The following is a 16,116-nucleotide window of genomic DNA, read 5'->3' on the forward strand; positions in this document are numbered from 1 at the left end:
CCCAGGTTCTATTTTGCACGCATCAATAGCATGACACAAAAGTTACCAATCATACCCCATTACACTGATATCTGTGCTGACTCGATTCTAGTAGATTATTATTTCAAAAATTGGAATAACTTCCAACTAATTTGCTACAGTTATGTTCAAGGGTCAGTATTTGCGCAAAGCTTCTCAATAAAGCAACTGAATTGAAGGTTAAACTTAAGGAAAACCTTGGCACACAGCAGTTAGTGGGTATTATAGAGTTGATTAAAACCCACAGGCTCTTTTTGTTTCATTAGCAGACGCTGTCAACTTTGATGGATGGTTCTCACCCATTGAAGCTGGGTTAATGAAATGTAGACGGATGTTAAACTTCAGTCTCGGTGCGCCAACTCTGAGTTAAAGGCTCTGCTATGATTTAATGTTTAGTTAACTCTAATTCTTGACTTTCACTTGCATTCTGATGACTGTTTTCAATTTAAACATGCACAGAAAAGCACTGAAAGCAGCAGCATTTGTTTTCTGGATTTATTGCAAATCTCTTTTCTTGGTTTCATTGTGGACTATTGAGTCCAGACTTTTTTGAAATAGAAAGCTTGAATTGAGGTATAATTGACTTGACACCATATTGAAATAAAGAACTCTTTAAAAACTGTAAAATTTATTTTCATCTATTTTTTATTTTTATTATTCCACAATCTATTGATTATGTTGACTTGTCACAATAGCCCTAAACTAATAGATTGCATTTTACCAGTTTCACAGTATTTACAGTTGGATTGTGATATTAAATCACTTATGAATGCCTTTGTAAATGCTGCAGTCCTCATTTTTTAAATAACTATTGATATTTTGCTCTGGCTTAAGTGTATACAGGTCAACCTTGGTTTGCATCAAATGGTTAGCTACAGTAGTTCAAGAAAGTTAAAATATCCTTTGACAATGGATTAGTTTAGAGAAAGTCTTATCGTATATATATGCTTTGTGTTAATACATGTAACTTATAGAGGGATTTGAGCTAATTTGGAGTCAGAATTTACAAAACCGATGTTTTCCTTCTTTATAAACCCAGAATTTTACCTTGAGCATCATAAGATTTTATGACTAGTGTTTTAGCTGCTTTCTGCTCATCTCTCCGAGGATAGCTGGGGATATTTAAGCTACATGGTCTGTGAACAGTAGATGTCACATTGCTCAGACAGATTGGAGGTTGGAGCAGTCTCTTGTACATATTTAATGTAAAGTGTAAAACTTGGATTGTTGGGGACAAAATACATCTAACTCTGTAATTTGAGTCTTATCAGGAAAAACAACAATTTCTTGCAACTATCCATCACATGTTGGCACATTAAGTAATTATCTGAAAATAAATGGTATCATAAACCCTAGCTCATGTGATTTTTCATTATCCAGAGCTGGCATGTGCTGTAAACTCCATCATGGTGCTCGTATACAGGCGTCGTTGAAGGTATTGCAATCATAGCCTCGGGCAGAAAAGTGCAAACGGGTACACAGCTTGAAGAGATGACTTTTATCAAGTTTGACATCTATGTGTTTGGCTGGGGGTATTGTTATGGGTGACTGAGCTGTTTGTTCATCGACCAGATGAACCATAGTCTTCTTGAAATGTCTATCTATAACCTGGTTGGGCCAGTATTATTTCGACAGAACTTGGAATATATTTGGTCCTCTCTTGTAATTTCTTGTGAAGCAGCCAAGTCAGTGATGTTTGGAATGACTAAAACAGATGCTTTTGTGGGTTAACCTTGTTAAACAGAGCTCATCTGCGAGCTTATCGTCTAGCCTTTCAGTGTGCGAGTGCACAAGTCTTTATTTCTATTATTTGAATACAGACCTTCCAGGGAATAAAGTGCTTTACATAACATAATCCAGCAATTGTCTGTGACAGTCAGTTTGTGCTTGTTTTATAATGCAGGAGTTGTAATTATGTTGAAGAGTCTGTCAGGTCTGCTCATCCTCACTTCAAATAAGTTGTTCTTGTTCTCTTGTTGAAAGAGAGAAGGAGAGTTTTTTTCCCCCACTTATTCTTCAAAACAAAAATCAATAAGGCTCATAGAAACTGGAACTGAACAATTTGCTGCATTGCAGTATTAATACGTGCAATATTGCAAAAGACTGGTTTGATGCAATATTCAGTGTGCTGTAATATTTTAGATGCTATATATACTCTGACCTGATGTAGATCTAAATCTCCAATAATAATCAAAGTTGGTATAGATTGGAGAGGATGTCGTGATGATGGGAAAACAGTAGAGGGAAATGTGGGTTAATGAGAATTGATATTATTATCCCCACATTCATAACAATAATATTGCAAAGTCATGCTTCCTTATTATTGTGCAAATGAGGACTCTTTGTCTGCTTAATTAAGTTATTTTCACATGTACTGTATGTATGCTTCAGCTTTGCTATTTTTGTCTTTGTGCTTTTTCATATCATCTCTCCACTACTTGGAGACTTCCAGCTGAATAAATTATAATTTAAAGTCTTTCCTCGCTGTTAATTCACCCATCTTTTATCCCGTCACCTCTGATTTTCTCCAACTAATTAATTTATTGCCATGTATATTCCCGACTAAACTTTGTCTAAGCACACAACAGTATGTAAACGTTCAAGACAAGTTACTTGACAACTATTTTCCTGCTTCAATACGCTCTTTATTTTCAATTATGTGGACAAACAGTCTCAGAATGTATTGATATTGTGGCTGTGTACGTTCATTTGCTGTGTTTTGACTCAAAACTGTATTTCTGCAATTGCTCATTCGAGGCATCATAAACCAAAGCTCACAGACTATAAATAGCCTTTCACAACATTAATGTTGGTCTTTACTAGTTCTATTTAAATTTTTATATTTGTTTTCCAGTTCAGATTGGATTAAAGTTTTTAGGTTTTTCAATGTTGAAAAAGAGCAGCTTGTATCCTTAGCCAGTGAATTAAAAGCCTTGTGAGGATTATTATTATTTGTTTTTTTATTTATTACTGTCTTGGCAACACGAAGCATGACATTCAAACTGTAAAGTAGAGACACGGAGATTAGGTTTTCAATTTTGTTTGATAAGGAAAACAATCCGAATTTCTAAAAAGAAAAACTGAAATTGTGAAGTCATAGAACAAGTGCATGAAATGTGCTGCAGGGTCTTAATGATGGTGGTTTATAATCCAACAAAAAATGAAGAAAATCCATAATTATCTCAAAAACTTTAATCTGTTTAACTGAAAAAACTAATACTATGTTGCTTGATGTTTGATTAAAAAAAAAAGTGGAAAACATTAGTTTTTATACATTTTTAGGATCAAAAGTCAGTCACTCAGTTTTTGAACTGGTGTTTACTGATTAGAACAGGTGAAGTTATCAGAATGTATTCTGAATTATCTTGTTTTTTGAGTTGTTCATTTGGCATACACATTTTCAGATCTTCAGCTCTGTACTCATGACTCCAACTGGAGTTTTCGTGAACGTGTGTGTCGTATGACTGCCAACAAAGGAAATGAAAGGAACCAATACTTCCAGGAAAGCTGGATGTCTGAAGCAGCCCCCTCCTGCTTTGGAACTCTATTGTGTGTTTGCATGTCATTTATTCTCGCTCCATCTCTCCTCTTTCACTTTAATCTTCTTGTCTCTTGGTTATTGATCTGTTCATTGCCTTTCGTAATGTCATCCTCTCTTCATGGCAGAGTCATTGTTTGCCTTCCTTTATGCTGCTGCGTTTCATGTCTCTGTTTCTCTCTCTCTCTGTGTGTTCCTCTCACTCTCTTCCTCTCTCCAAATCAGAGGCAGTTAAAAAGTGAGCCTCATGTGAGCGTTCGCTCTCGTTGTCCGGTGCAACTCGTGCCTTTTCCTCATCTCTCTCCTCTCCTCCCATCCTATCCTGGCGTGCCGGGACTTTCTGCTCCTCTGCCTCTTCTCTCCGTCTTCATTTCACTCCTCCTTGCCGTCATTCTCGTCTGACTCGGCAGGGTGCCGTCACAAGTGATTTGTATAATTCTCTCTTCTGGTTCCGCGGTCGGGGTGCGCGTGTGAATGTCCGCGTGGAGGAGAAAGTGAGTGTCTCGTCTTGTCCGGTTTGCCTCCATCGTGCGTGTGCTGAGCGATGTGTTAGTGTTTATAAAGAGAGAGAAAGAAAGCCAAGAAAGGAATCTCTTACTGTCTTTTTGTGAGTGTGTATGTGCGTGATGAAGCGTGGTATCTCTCTGAGCTGAGTTCACATTTGTGACTGTTTCTTTCTCTCTCTGAGTACATGCGTTTTTGTGTGCGTGCACGCATCACGTCAGCTTGGCTGGGGTCTGGTCGCTTGGCTGGGGAGAGGGAGAGGGAGAACAATATGAGTGGGGTTGGGCAGTGCTAGCATGCGGACCAGGAGCAGGCTGCTGCAGACTTGTAGCAGTCTTAAGATGATGGCCATGGTCCGGACCTCCCTCCAGAAAGTGGTGGTCTTCTTACACAGGCTTCAGAGGATGGCCATCTCCTCACCGCGCTACCAGAAACTCTGCAAGGTACGTGGAGAGACCCAGCTGGAGAACAAAATCTCTGCTTTTATAACTTCAGATGAAATTTAAGTTTAGCTTTGAGTTTCATGGATATCGTTTTTTACTTTCTTGGTGAATATTTCCAAAGTTTATGCAGGTTTTATTGAGTTTGATTTAAGACTCTTAAATTTGGTTTTGATTCTGTTTTTTTTTTCTTTTTTAAATCCTTTCATTTTTGAGACAATACACCATTTTGTTTTATACGTGCGTTTAATTTGGACTCACAAATTATAAGCTGATGGTAAAGTTTACCTTCTTCGGTTCCTCTTAAATTTTTTTTGCGCTGCCTGACATTAAAAATTGTTTTTGTTTTATGTCATCTTATTAATTTATTAATTAACATTTTTTCTTGAATTTTAAATATATGCATGCGGTTAAATGTATGTCTGTCCTTTCCTCCTGTGAATGCAATGATTTGTAAGAAAAAACAAAAACAAAAAAATTGGTACTGTTTTTGTCCTATGCATCGTATTATTTGAAGAAGCTAATGGCAGCAGTGGAATGACTGATGTTTGTTTTTCTTTTTAATTTTAAGTCACTTCTGAGGTGACACGCATCTAAGCAACACAGATTTATTGTGAAAACCCAGCGGAGCGTGAATCAGTTGACTCCGTCTCTGCCCTTTGTCAGCTGTATTGATTTTACCGTAGAGAAAATGACCAGTGATGTGTGCAGTGCTTGATCTTGTTTTGTGTCGCTGTTGATCATCACTGGTCGTTGGTTGTCCTTGCTCTCTCTGCACATCAACAACTTGCTCTCGGATTAAGGACATCCAGATGTTGAGATTTGGCATTGCTGTGCAAAGAAGAAAAACAGCAGAGCTGAGGATTACTTGCCATCTTTCAGCATTACTGATTTGTCGACTGCTTTTTAAAAACATTTCCTCTTTGTTTGTTTATGCCAATATGTGAGTGAGAGCTTGTTTGCACACTTTGCTAGGCGTGAAAGCACAATAAGTACTAATTAAACTCTGGACTTGCTCATCTGGCCTCCGTTCAGCACCCTTTAGAGTCAGACCTACCTGGGTTGTATTCGTGCTGGTAGAAGGCATTACTCACTTTGCACCCAATTACCCTCCTCTGAGTTGCATCCGTCACTTCAGCATTGTTTGGCCTTCCCCTCGGGAGGGGGGCTGGTGTAATGCCAGGCTGGTCACACCTCCCTGGGGTGCCCTTACTGGCTGCCAGCCAAGAAAAGAACTTCCTGATGATGGATTTGCATGGGGCTCACAGGGTGCACCCCCTGGGTCTGGCCATTTATTCTGTTTTGGGATAGTGCTGATGCTTAAACCGCACACATGATTATTTCCCGCCCTTGTGGATTGAGTTTGTCCATTTTTTTAAACCACATACTTATGTAATCTCTGATTTGTGATTTTCCTTTATTAAATCCTTATAAAATCATTCTACAAGTTTACCCCTGGACTTCTTGTTTTCCCGGCTCCTCTCCTTTGGACCACTTGCAAGCCTGCAGCAGATCTACTCTATTGGTGAATAAAGCTGCTGAGTGGCATGCCGGTTTCGTTTATAGTGAGTCCTGGTGGCTCAGTTCTGTCTCTCTGTGTTGAATCAATGGCTGAGAATTGGCTGAAAGGCCTGCTTCTCTCCAGAGGGGTGTCCTCCTACTCTCATTACTGTTGCGTTGCTTCCAACTGTGTGTGCATGTGTGTCTTTAAACAAAGCCCACTTTAGAAGCAGCCCTAAATTAGAGGTACTATGCATTCATCCTTGCTGGTTCCTGCTGTTTCTGTGACACAAGCTCTGGCCTTTGGGCTCCACAGTCTGTGCACCTTTGCTCTTGGCTCACTGCTGCCCCCTGATATATGACTCAGGCACGGGCATAAAGCCCAGCTTTCTGACCCTTCTGTCCTTCAGCTCTGTCAGGATCCTTGGGGTTATTAGCAAGTGTTAGCATTAGCAGTTAGAGCCTCGGGTGCAGGCTGATAACCTCCACTTTCCCCTCTGGTATCTTGGCTCACACTCAAATCAGGAATATTTTCCTTCACGCTTCCTTAAATTCTTTAGTCTGCAGGCACATGCACACTCAATGCAAACGTTTGGAGCACATAATCATGCACACTTACCAATTGAGTCACAGGCAGTGGAATAACGTGGAAACTGAGGTCATTTAAACTCGTTTAGATGGCATTTAGAATCTAGAAAGACAATAAAAGAAAATGAGAATAAGGTTTCAATTCCAATCAACATTTTTATGCTATTCACAACTGACTGACTTCTTATCGGCAGAAGCTGTGACATGAAATGGTACTTAAATCACACAAAATAGCTTTTACTGCTAATACTGAGTGGAATATTGTGACGAAATGACGGGAATACAACACAAAATCTTATCTTGTATCAGCACCCGATATAAGTTTCCTGCCAATCTCTTGTCTGTATCTATATCATATTAGGTTCTCCCATGTCTAGTAAACCCATTTATTGAGCCAGAGGTTGTGTGCATTGTCTTCAGCAGTGGATTTTTGCACATTCTTCCATTAGTGGCTTTTAGACAGCCTAACCTTATAATGTCTGTGTAGTTTATCATCATGTGCTCATAATAGCAAGTGGAAATGTTTGCAACTCCCCCTCGTGATGAACAAAATAAAATAACCAGGCATATGTGTTGTAGGCAGATAGGTGAGGACTATGTTAGTTGTAATTTATATAATTTCCTCTGGTGACCTGTTCTTATGACGTACAAACATAGAATAGATACCCTTGATTGTCCAACAGTGGGAACAAGATAAGAGTATTAGAACTCTTATCTTAAAACAAAATTAAGGATAATAAACTGTACAATAAGGGCAAAATTACAACATAATATAGTGTGCTGTTGTCAAAAACAACACACTCCAATCCATAGGAATGTTTGACTGAGCTTGATAATATTTCTAAAAATGTACAAAATGTGTATTTGTGCATTAAAAACAGACAATTTTCAATATATGAAAATAAAACTAACAGAGTTTTGCAAATACAACTGATTGCCTTTTTCTTGGGTACTGAGATGATCATTGGAGATTTGTTTCCATTTTAGTGTCTGAGGTTCATTCCCTTCTTTTTTGTCGGTACTAAAAGTTGAATATAATAGGACATTGTGATCTATGTTGTGGCCCGCACTTCCTCAGCAGCATGACTTTAAAGTGATGCAGGATGGGCATGTGAATGTCTCTCAGACTAATTAAAGTCTAAATGACACTTGATCATTACATCAGCCCCATCTGTGTGTTTTTCTTAGTTTCGGTCATGCAGAATAAAACGAGAGAGACTTGCTGAACTCAAGACAGTTAAGGGCTTACTGGAAGGGTCTGTTCTTAAATTTTCCTTGAATTCAACCTGCACTCTCATTCCCTCTTCACCCAAAACAGTTAGGGGCAATCCAGCGAGTGGCTTAAGTGGGCAGAGATAAAATGTTGTGCTCAATATTTTTCCTTGCTCCTTCAGTTCTTAGATTGACAATCAATCTGCAGGGACAAGGTCTTAGCTCTGAATCTAATGTCCCTCTCTTTTGCCAATATCTATGGCAAGTACTCTGCCACAGAGCTGGCTCACAGTTCATTTTTCTGTTTCCTTTCACTGAGTGCATCTGTACATTTGTGGCGCTGACAAACATCACATTCTCCTACTGGAGAGGAGATTACGGCATGTAATCCCTATACAAACACAGACACACAAACTCTGGTTCACTCGATTGAAAAACTCAGGCCAGAAGAGATTTATCCAAATTGGTATTCAAAAGACTTTACTAAGAAATTGCATTGATTAATCCTCCTCTCAATGTGTCCCATTACCTCTATCTTCTCTCGCTCTCTTCCCCCTTATTTTCTGCCTGTTTACCTTATAAGCGTCAACACTGATTCTTTCTCCTTTGTGGTTCTCTTCCACCGCTGGACATTTTCCCTACTCCTGTCAAGGATAATTAATTCTTTGAATAGAAGTGGAACACTTGCTGGAAGATAATTGCTGTTCTTCCTACATCCCAGCAAATTTGGTGTCTTATTTCTGTGGTAAACCCAACCCAAATAATTTTGTTCTTCATCTGTTTTTGTGGAAGAAACAGGGGCACGTTTTTAATGATTTATTACTCCTCAAAATCTCTTCTCTGCAAATGAGCAAATGTCTATTTCAGTATAGGTTCTCTTTATGAATGTTTTCCCATTTCAGTCTTTTTGAAACGTTGATTGCCTCTGCAAACCTTTTTCAGTTGATAAGGTTGATGGAAACTTTCCTTTTTATCCTTTCTTCCTCCCCTGTCATCTTTCCTCTCAGCACTATCAATTTCCACAACATCTCCTTTTGTAGCACCTGCTTACTCTCCCATGATCTTCTTTCTGTTTATGCTGCTGTCATCATCTCTTTAATTGTTAATGTTCTGCTCTCTGTTCTTCCCGCTAACAAAAACTTCTACCCACTTTTGTCTTTATTCCCTGGATGACAACATATGCTGCTGTTTAGTCATTTAGCCTTGATGCCACTCCAAAGAAACGGGTCAATCTGTGCTGTTGAATTATTTATCACATACAACATCTCGTCTTAAACCTTGGAAAGACGATTTTATTGAATAACATTAAGATTTACTAAACCCCATACGTATATAATTTGTCTTTGTGCAGATGTGTGTACATCTTCTACACTTCCTGAAATACTGTTGCATTTACCAGTATAATCGGGGGAAGGAATTTCTGAACTAAATTCCATTGACTTCCAGATTTTTCTACAAAGAACAGCTCTCTCTCTTGTCCAACATTGGTCTAAATTAAGACAACGGGAGGTCTGAGATAGCAGGACCCCTCTGTGTACACAACAAACAGAGAAGAGGACTGAAAAAATGATGAGAGGTCTGGAAAAACAAGAGCTTGAGAAGGTACACAGGAGGAATGGCATCAACAGCAACACAGCCTGGTATGCTCCTCAGAGGTAAATCCTTTGGTTCGACAAAAACAAAGCAACTGGAAATGGCTTTTGCTGTTATATCACAGGGAGATTAAACATAAATCGTGCTATATATAGACTGTAATCTCCAGGGGAGGAAAAACATGCCAGAGTCAAATGCTGATATAGAAATACAACTGAGGAAAAACGAGGAAAGAACATGAAAGGTTGTCAGCAGAACTACTTTGCAACATGATGCTACATGTTTTTTTTTTTGGTTTGTTTGTGAAAATGTGCACATAAGTTATAGTTCAGAAAGACAAAGTACCATAAGTCAAAACTACAATTAGGATTGTAGGCATGGGGTATTTAGTAAATCTGACTACAGGCAAGACATGTTGTTCTAGTTTTTCAGATATTTTTTGCTGCTGCCAAAAAATGTTACTTTCATTTTTCTCCTGGAGGTTTGATAATCACAACATAATTAACTCCTACCTGTAATTTGATACTTGAATTTGACAAAATTTCTCAACAAAACCAACGAATATTCATAACTTTCATCCTCTAGGCAACTTGAACAAAGAGCCGTGAAAAAGGATTTGCCGGCAAAAACAATTAGTGTCTCAATATTATGACAAGTAATCAGATGGTTTAAAAACAAGTCCTTTCTCTACTGTACCTCCAACACAAGGAAGGATGACTAATTTGAGACCACAAATCTCTGCACAACCTAATGTGAAAATAGATCTTGGACAATATCAAGAGAGCATTTGATTTTGATCTTATTGTTGAATGTTGCAGTAATGAGATCCTGGATTTTTCTCAGTCTGCTCTTTTCATCATCTGCAGCATCTCCACCACACTTTCAATATCTAGCTTAGGCGTAGATGTTTAGGTCAGCGAGAGTCCATCCAACTACCTAAATATAGATGTGATGAACCAAATTTTGCGATCAAGCAGTCTTTAACGATTGATATTATACACACAGTATGTTGTTTCTCAATACTTTCATGTGAAATCACTATTGATCCAAAGACATAATTCATTTCATCAGATTTTCAAGACATTTAGCAATTTACTGTAATGCAAACATCTTCTGTTTCATTTATTTTTTCATCTTGCAGGCAGAGATTATGTCACAGAAGTACAATGTTCAGACTAAAATCTTCTTGGTTTGTCCCTGTACAACCTTCTCTGTGGATCTAAAAGCAAGCATTAAATTAAAAATGTTCTTTTTACGTAACATGGCTTAAAAATCTGTCATCAGCTCCATAAGACGTTCGAGAAAGTTTAGAGAAGGATCAGGAATGACAGGAAGGTTTTCATGTGAGCTGTGAATGACAGTTCAACGTAAGCCTTGACGTCTTCTTGGTTGCACCGTCGCACATTGGACCACAAACTTTAAAGCAAACTCGCAGTTAGAAGAGGCGACACAGAATCGAATTAGATTTCCAACAGTGCTCACATGTGGGTGTTTATTGGTTTAGTGTGTTTCATAGTTATCATGCACGTGTCTTTAACAAAAGAGGCTTCTCAACTCCTCATCCCACTGGAAATGGTTTAAGCTTCACGGAGAAGAAAAAAAATATACCAAAAAATAATTTATGACAGTGCAGGAAGCAACTACCGAGTTTTTAGGGGAAAGTTGAAGTGATGACAGACAGATGTAAACATAATATGAAACATGAAAGGGTTGAAAATGATGAGAGGGAGCAGGGATTGGGCACTGGGAAAATGGAAAGAAAGATGGATGACTGCTTTTTTCCATTTTACTCCATGGAGACATATATACACTCACACTGCCTTATATGCATTTTCCATCCAAGGTTTTTTTTCAGGTAGGCTATGGGGTAAGAAATTCATTTACTGCTTCAGCACATGTGTAGCTTCATTTTCCCTGCCTTCTTCCTCACCTCCCATTGAGAACAGAAGAGCAAAATCAACAAAACCCACAAACATCCACCATTGATGAACGACTTCCCCTTTTGTCTCCGTCTCCTTCCTCTGTGTTTGTGTGTAAATGTATGGGTGTGCGTGCCAGTTCGTGCCTGCTAAATATCGTCGGGATTAGTGCCGGAGGCTTAATTAAAAAGCAATTACCTTTGGTCGCTGTGGGCGACGCTTGGCGGAGGGTAACTCTTCTAATCTGGAGAAACGGTGTTGAATTCCTCAGGATGCGACACACATTCGCAGTCAAACCCCGTACGTAAATTGTGCAATTGTCTGCAGAGTTACGGAAGGATTAAAGCAATTGTTAATTAGTGAAGTGGGTTCAGACTGAAAGGGTAGAAGAGGGGCATTAGGGTCAGACTTACTGCTATCCCTCAGTCTCATGCTCTGTGTGTGTTTGTTTATGAAGGTAAGTGGCCAAATGATATACCCCCAAACCAAATTAATTTCCTTTGCAAGACTTGCAAGCACGCTTTCTTTTTTTTCCTTTCAGTCCCTCTCCTCATTTCCTCTTCCCTGAGACAACGAAGTAGGTTAGGACAGTTAGTGCCAGAGCTAATTTTTTAATTTTAAAGTTCCAATTAGACGTCGCTAATCATGGTAATTAGATAATCACTATGAGACTGCCCTTAAAGAACCCTGTATTCATGAGACAGTAGAGAGGTACACTGATCAGGCAAAACAGTGCGACTCCATACAGGGGAAATGAATAACACAGTTTAATCTCTTTGTCATGGCAGCTGCTAAATGGTTTGACATATTAAGCATGTGGACATTTGGTGATGTTTTTAGTGAGTTTGTCTAAGGGCATTTTCAAAACTGAAGCTCCTGTGGTCTGTAGCGGTCAGGATTTATAAAATACCATTGGTGGATGTATCAATGGTTTGGATCGGTTGACATAGTGGAGTGTGAAAGCAAACAAAATCCACTGAAATATAACAAATGTTTCTATTTGGTCCCCAGTCGAACTGAGTCTATGTCATCAGGTGTGAAAACTTCCTTAGAGGACTTGAGTGATTTGTTGCTAACATCTTGCTACCAGATACCACAGACCACCTTCAGGGTTTCAGTGGAGTCCATGTTGCTGGTCTGGGCTTTATTGTAAACACATTGGTGATCCAATCAAGTTTTCATGATGTTCCAGGCATATTGGTGCCACTCAGCAAATACTTTTCCAGACTTAGAGGATTAATATCACAGCCAGATCTAGAGAAACTCATCCATATGGTTATCTTTAGTTACATCGATTATTGTAACAGGTCTGCTTCAAACAGCTGCAGCTGATCCAGAACACTGCTGCTCATGTTTTCTCTAAAACCTGGAAGACAGAGCACATCATCCCCTGTACTAAAGCCCTTAAACTGACTCCTTGTAGTGCAGAGAACAGACTTTAAAATACTTTTGCTAGTTTATAAATCACTGAAATACAAGATCTGTTGTCATTGTATCAACCTTCCAGACCTCTCAGGTGTTCTGGTGCTGGCATGCTTTGCATCCCCAGAACCAGAACATAGAGAAGCAGCACTAAGCTTTTATTCACCACAGATTTGGAACAAAATTTTCAGAAAACTGCAAAACAGCTGAAACACATAGTCTCTTTAAATCAAAACTAGAAACACACTTGTTTAGAGTTGCCTTGCCTCCCCAGACGGTGCTATGGCAACTGAATGATTGACAGGACAATCGATGAGGGCGCTGGATGCTCTTTCTCTTTCCCCTTCCTCCGTCTGACCTTCCCTTTGACATGACTACTGTCGGTGCCGCTCCTCTCGAAGAATTACCTGTTTGCATGACGCCAACCCTGTGGCTGGCCTTGCCCTCCAATGCTAAAGGTTGGACATCTGGTAAAGATGAATAATCAGCTCACTGAGGAAACGCACACATGCTCGCACATGCTTCTTTAATTGCTCCTGAATACATGAATTATTATAAACCTTTAAACATGTTGCTCAGTTTTTTTGCAGATGCTATGTCTTGGTTTTATTAGTTAATATTCCTGTTACGTTTTTAGTTGTGTCATTAAAAATGTTGCAAATATTTGCTGAAATGTAAAACTAGGGGAAACTTTCTACTGCAGATTCAGGGTTAGTTTGGGATGAACAAAGTTTCTGTCAATACCAGCACAAAATTACTACACTGCAAGGAGATGTGAAGAAGGTGATATGACCCTTATGTACAATGTTTATCATCCTCTATAATTGACAAAAATATTGGTAGTTTTGGTAAAGATGTTTACAACAGCATAAAATAAATTAACCCTTTATCCTTTTACCACCATTTCACTTTGATTATTATTATTATTATTTTTTTTGAAAAATGCAACCTTTAATTTGAGTACATTAATTCAGTGGGGGGAACAAATCCCACCTTGGAGAAATACATGTTAGTCCTCATTGCCCTATGAAACACTTTATAATACATTAAATTATAGTTCAATATGATTTCTTGTTACCTTTTGGTATACATAATTACTTGATACATTTCTCATAGTCATACTTCAATATGGGAAAGGTAAGCAAACATGCCATTCAGGTAGGTCAGATGTGTGTTGATCCTCATAAATCAAGACATGGGTACAAGAAAGTTGGCACTTAAAGTTACTGATATCTGGAGTCATAACAATATTTTCTTAAAAATGTTTTGTAAGTTTTTGCAAAAAAAAAATCAATTGTGATAAACCTGTTTTATCTCAACTGGATAAAAATATATATTTTGTGACATGCAAAGTGTGATTTTGTGACTTTTGGAATGTATTAGCCAACAAAAATATTGCAATCCCAATACTTAAACTATGAATATTGTATACATTGACATTACAATGACTATATTGGCCATATATTTTACAGTTCTTGGTCTGTATTTTTTGCTGCCACACACAGTGAGCAGGATGATTGTAGGAACTTACTTGTGCAGGAGGGAATGTCTTTGGTCCAAATCTCCATTAGAACAATTTATTTTCAGGCTTTTGTTCACATCTTTGCCAATGGTCCCTGTAATTGTGGAGAGCACAGTACCTGACTGCAGATGATAGATTCCACACAATTAAGCATAATTACAGACAGTTTAATGCAAGCAGCAGAAACATAAACAAATAAAGATAAAAAAATCTATTTACAGGTATTTTTAGTATTTAGTTTTGGATGTTATATTAAAGTGATATTTCTGTTTCTGTTTATATTCTGTTCAGCAAAAAGTGAAACTTGTTGCACTCACCACAAACCCTTTGGCTTTGGTACTGCACACTGTTGTATTTACAGTGAAAATACTGGTTTTGGCTTTTTTTAATCTGTCTTGACAGCATGGAGAGTTTACCGTCTGAAGATGAGGATAAACATCGTTCTGACAGGGTGACAATTTTTAGCTTGTCAACTATCTGAACGCACACGCCTCAGGAATCTTGCTGATACCATATATTTTGTCATATCTGCTGGTCTCAGTGGCTGTTCGCTTCGCTAAAATGTGTTTGTTTGTTTTTTTCTTGTTCCATTTTGAGCCTTGCATTCATTGGCACTTGTTCCGTATTTGTTCTTTTATGGTGTGTTCTTCTGCCTCATGCTCAAGTACATTACTTTTTAGCTCAGCAATTTTTCTCCAAAGTCATTTTCAGTATGTGTTGGTAAGATGGCTCTTAAACAATGGAAAACTTTAACATTCTGTCTGCCTCATGTCTTCTGCCAGTGACATGATTTATAAAATACGTATGTCTGTCTGCAGAGTCCAACCTTACCTCAGCTGAATCTTTTTGACACAAAGGCATTGTAGTTGTCATTTGGATGCATCATTGAACTTTTACGATCTTTGTTCTCATTGAAATAAGAGGATTCATGTGGCTTCAAACAAAGCTGAGATGAAGTTTTACCTTCCCAGAAGAACTTTGACCTTTCAGAAACATGCAGGCACCAACACACCTGTAGCTATCACTTCAATAAGAGGTTGTTCTAGAAAGTAAAGATTCAGAATAATTGAACCAAAATTTAAATGTTTATTTGTAAAAAGTTTGAGAAATATGACTTATCTTATACTTCACTATTATGTGCTACGTTGTCACAATCTTATCACATAAAATACCAATAAAAGATTGTGGTTTTAATGTAGCAAAACATAAACATTTTATGGATACTTTTTTTAAGGCTATGTAAATACATTATACTAAAGAAATATATGTAAGAATATACAAAAAATTAATGATCTGCTTTGTCTTTATTATTCCAGGCCTCAGCAAGGAGCACTGCAATGGCTTCGCTTTAATTAAACAATCTTCTTTTCCTATTTTAACTCGTGTTTTATTGTCTTAATTTTAGAGCCCAGACAGCATACAACCATTTGAAATTAGGATGAATTGTTTTTTTGCTTATCTCCTTAGATGATTGAACACAGTGTTCTCAGCAGTAATTGTAAGTAGTTGTAATGTGCTTGGTATTAAGATATAATTTCTTTCTGAGTAGTAACGTCCAGCCAAAGCTCTCCTGGGCTTCATTGCTGCCTCAGTGCCATTTTTATCATATGAAATAGCTGTACGTTTGATTGGATGTCTTCCAGCCACCAGAATCATGTTTTTCCCAGTAGTATAAAAGATATTGGAATTATGTGCTGTGTGACTAAATTGCTTCTGGAAGCCACATGTATAGAGGGACAGAATCGAAGGGACAAATAGTTGGGGTAATGGAAGATGGCTTCAGGCTGTGTCTGTGGTATAAATCTGTTTTCCTCTGTTTTTTATTCGAGTTTCACTTACTGCTTTTCTCCAATTGCCATA

The 16,116-nt window shown here is 38.2% G+C and overlaps 1 protein-coding gene across 8 annotated transcripts in view; it reads left to right on the plus strand.

Annotated features, from left to right (window-relative positions):
- The window catches only part of utrn (utrophin), a 180,002-nt gene that overhangs the window by 61,809 nt on the left and 102,077 nt on the right, over positions 1-16,116 (plus strand). The window contains exon 1 of one of the 8 annotated variants that reach the window (XM_023347831.1): positions 3,796-4,503. The exons of the other annotated variants lie outside the window; for them this stretch is intronic. Within the exon in view, the coding sequence (XP_023203599.1) occupies positions 4,357-4,503 (147 nt within the window). The 5' untranslated portion in view covers positions 3,796-4,356. Of the gene's footprint in view, positions 1-3,795; positions 4,504-16,116 lie in introns of those variants that run through there. 8 annotated transcript variants of the gene reach the window in all.

Source organism: Xiphophorus maculatus, chromosome 15, assembly GCF_002775205.1.
Source record: "Xiphophorus maculatus strain JP 163 A chromosome 15, X_maculatus-5.0-male, whole genome shotgun sequence".
NCBI classification, from domain to species: Eukaryota; Metazoa; Chordata; class Actinopteri; order Cyprinodontiformes; family Poeciliidae; genus Xiphophorus; species Xiphophorus maculatus.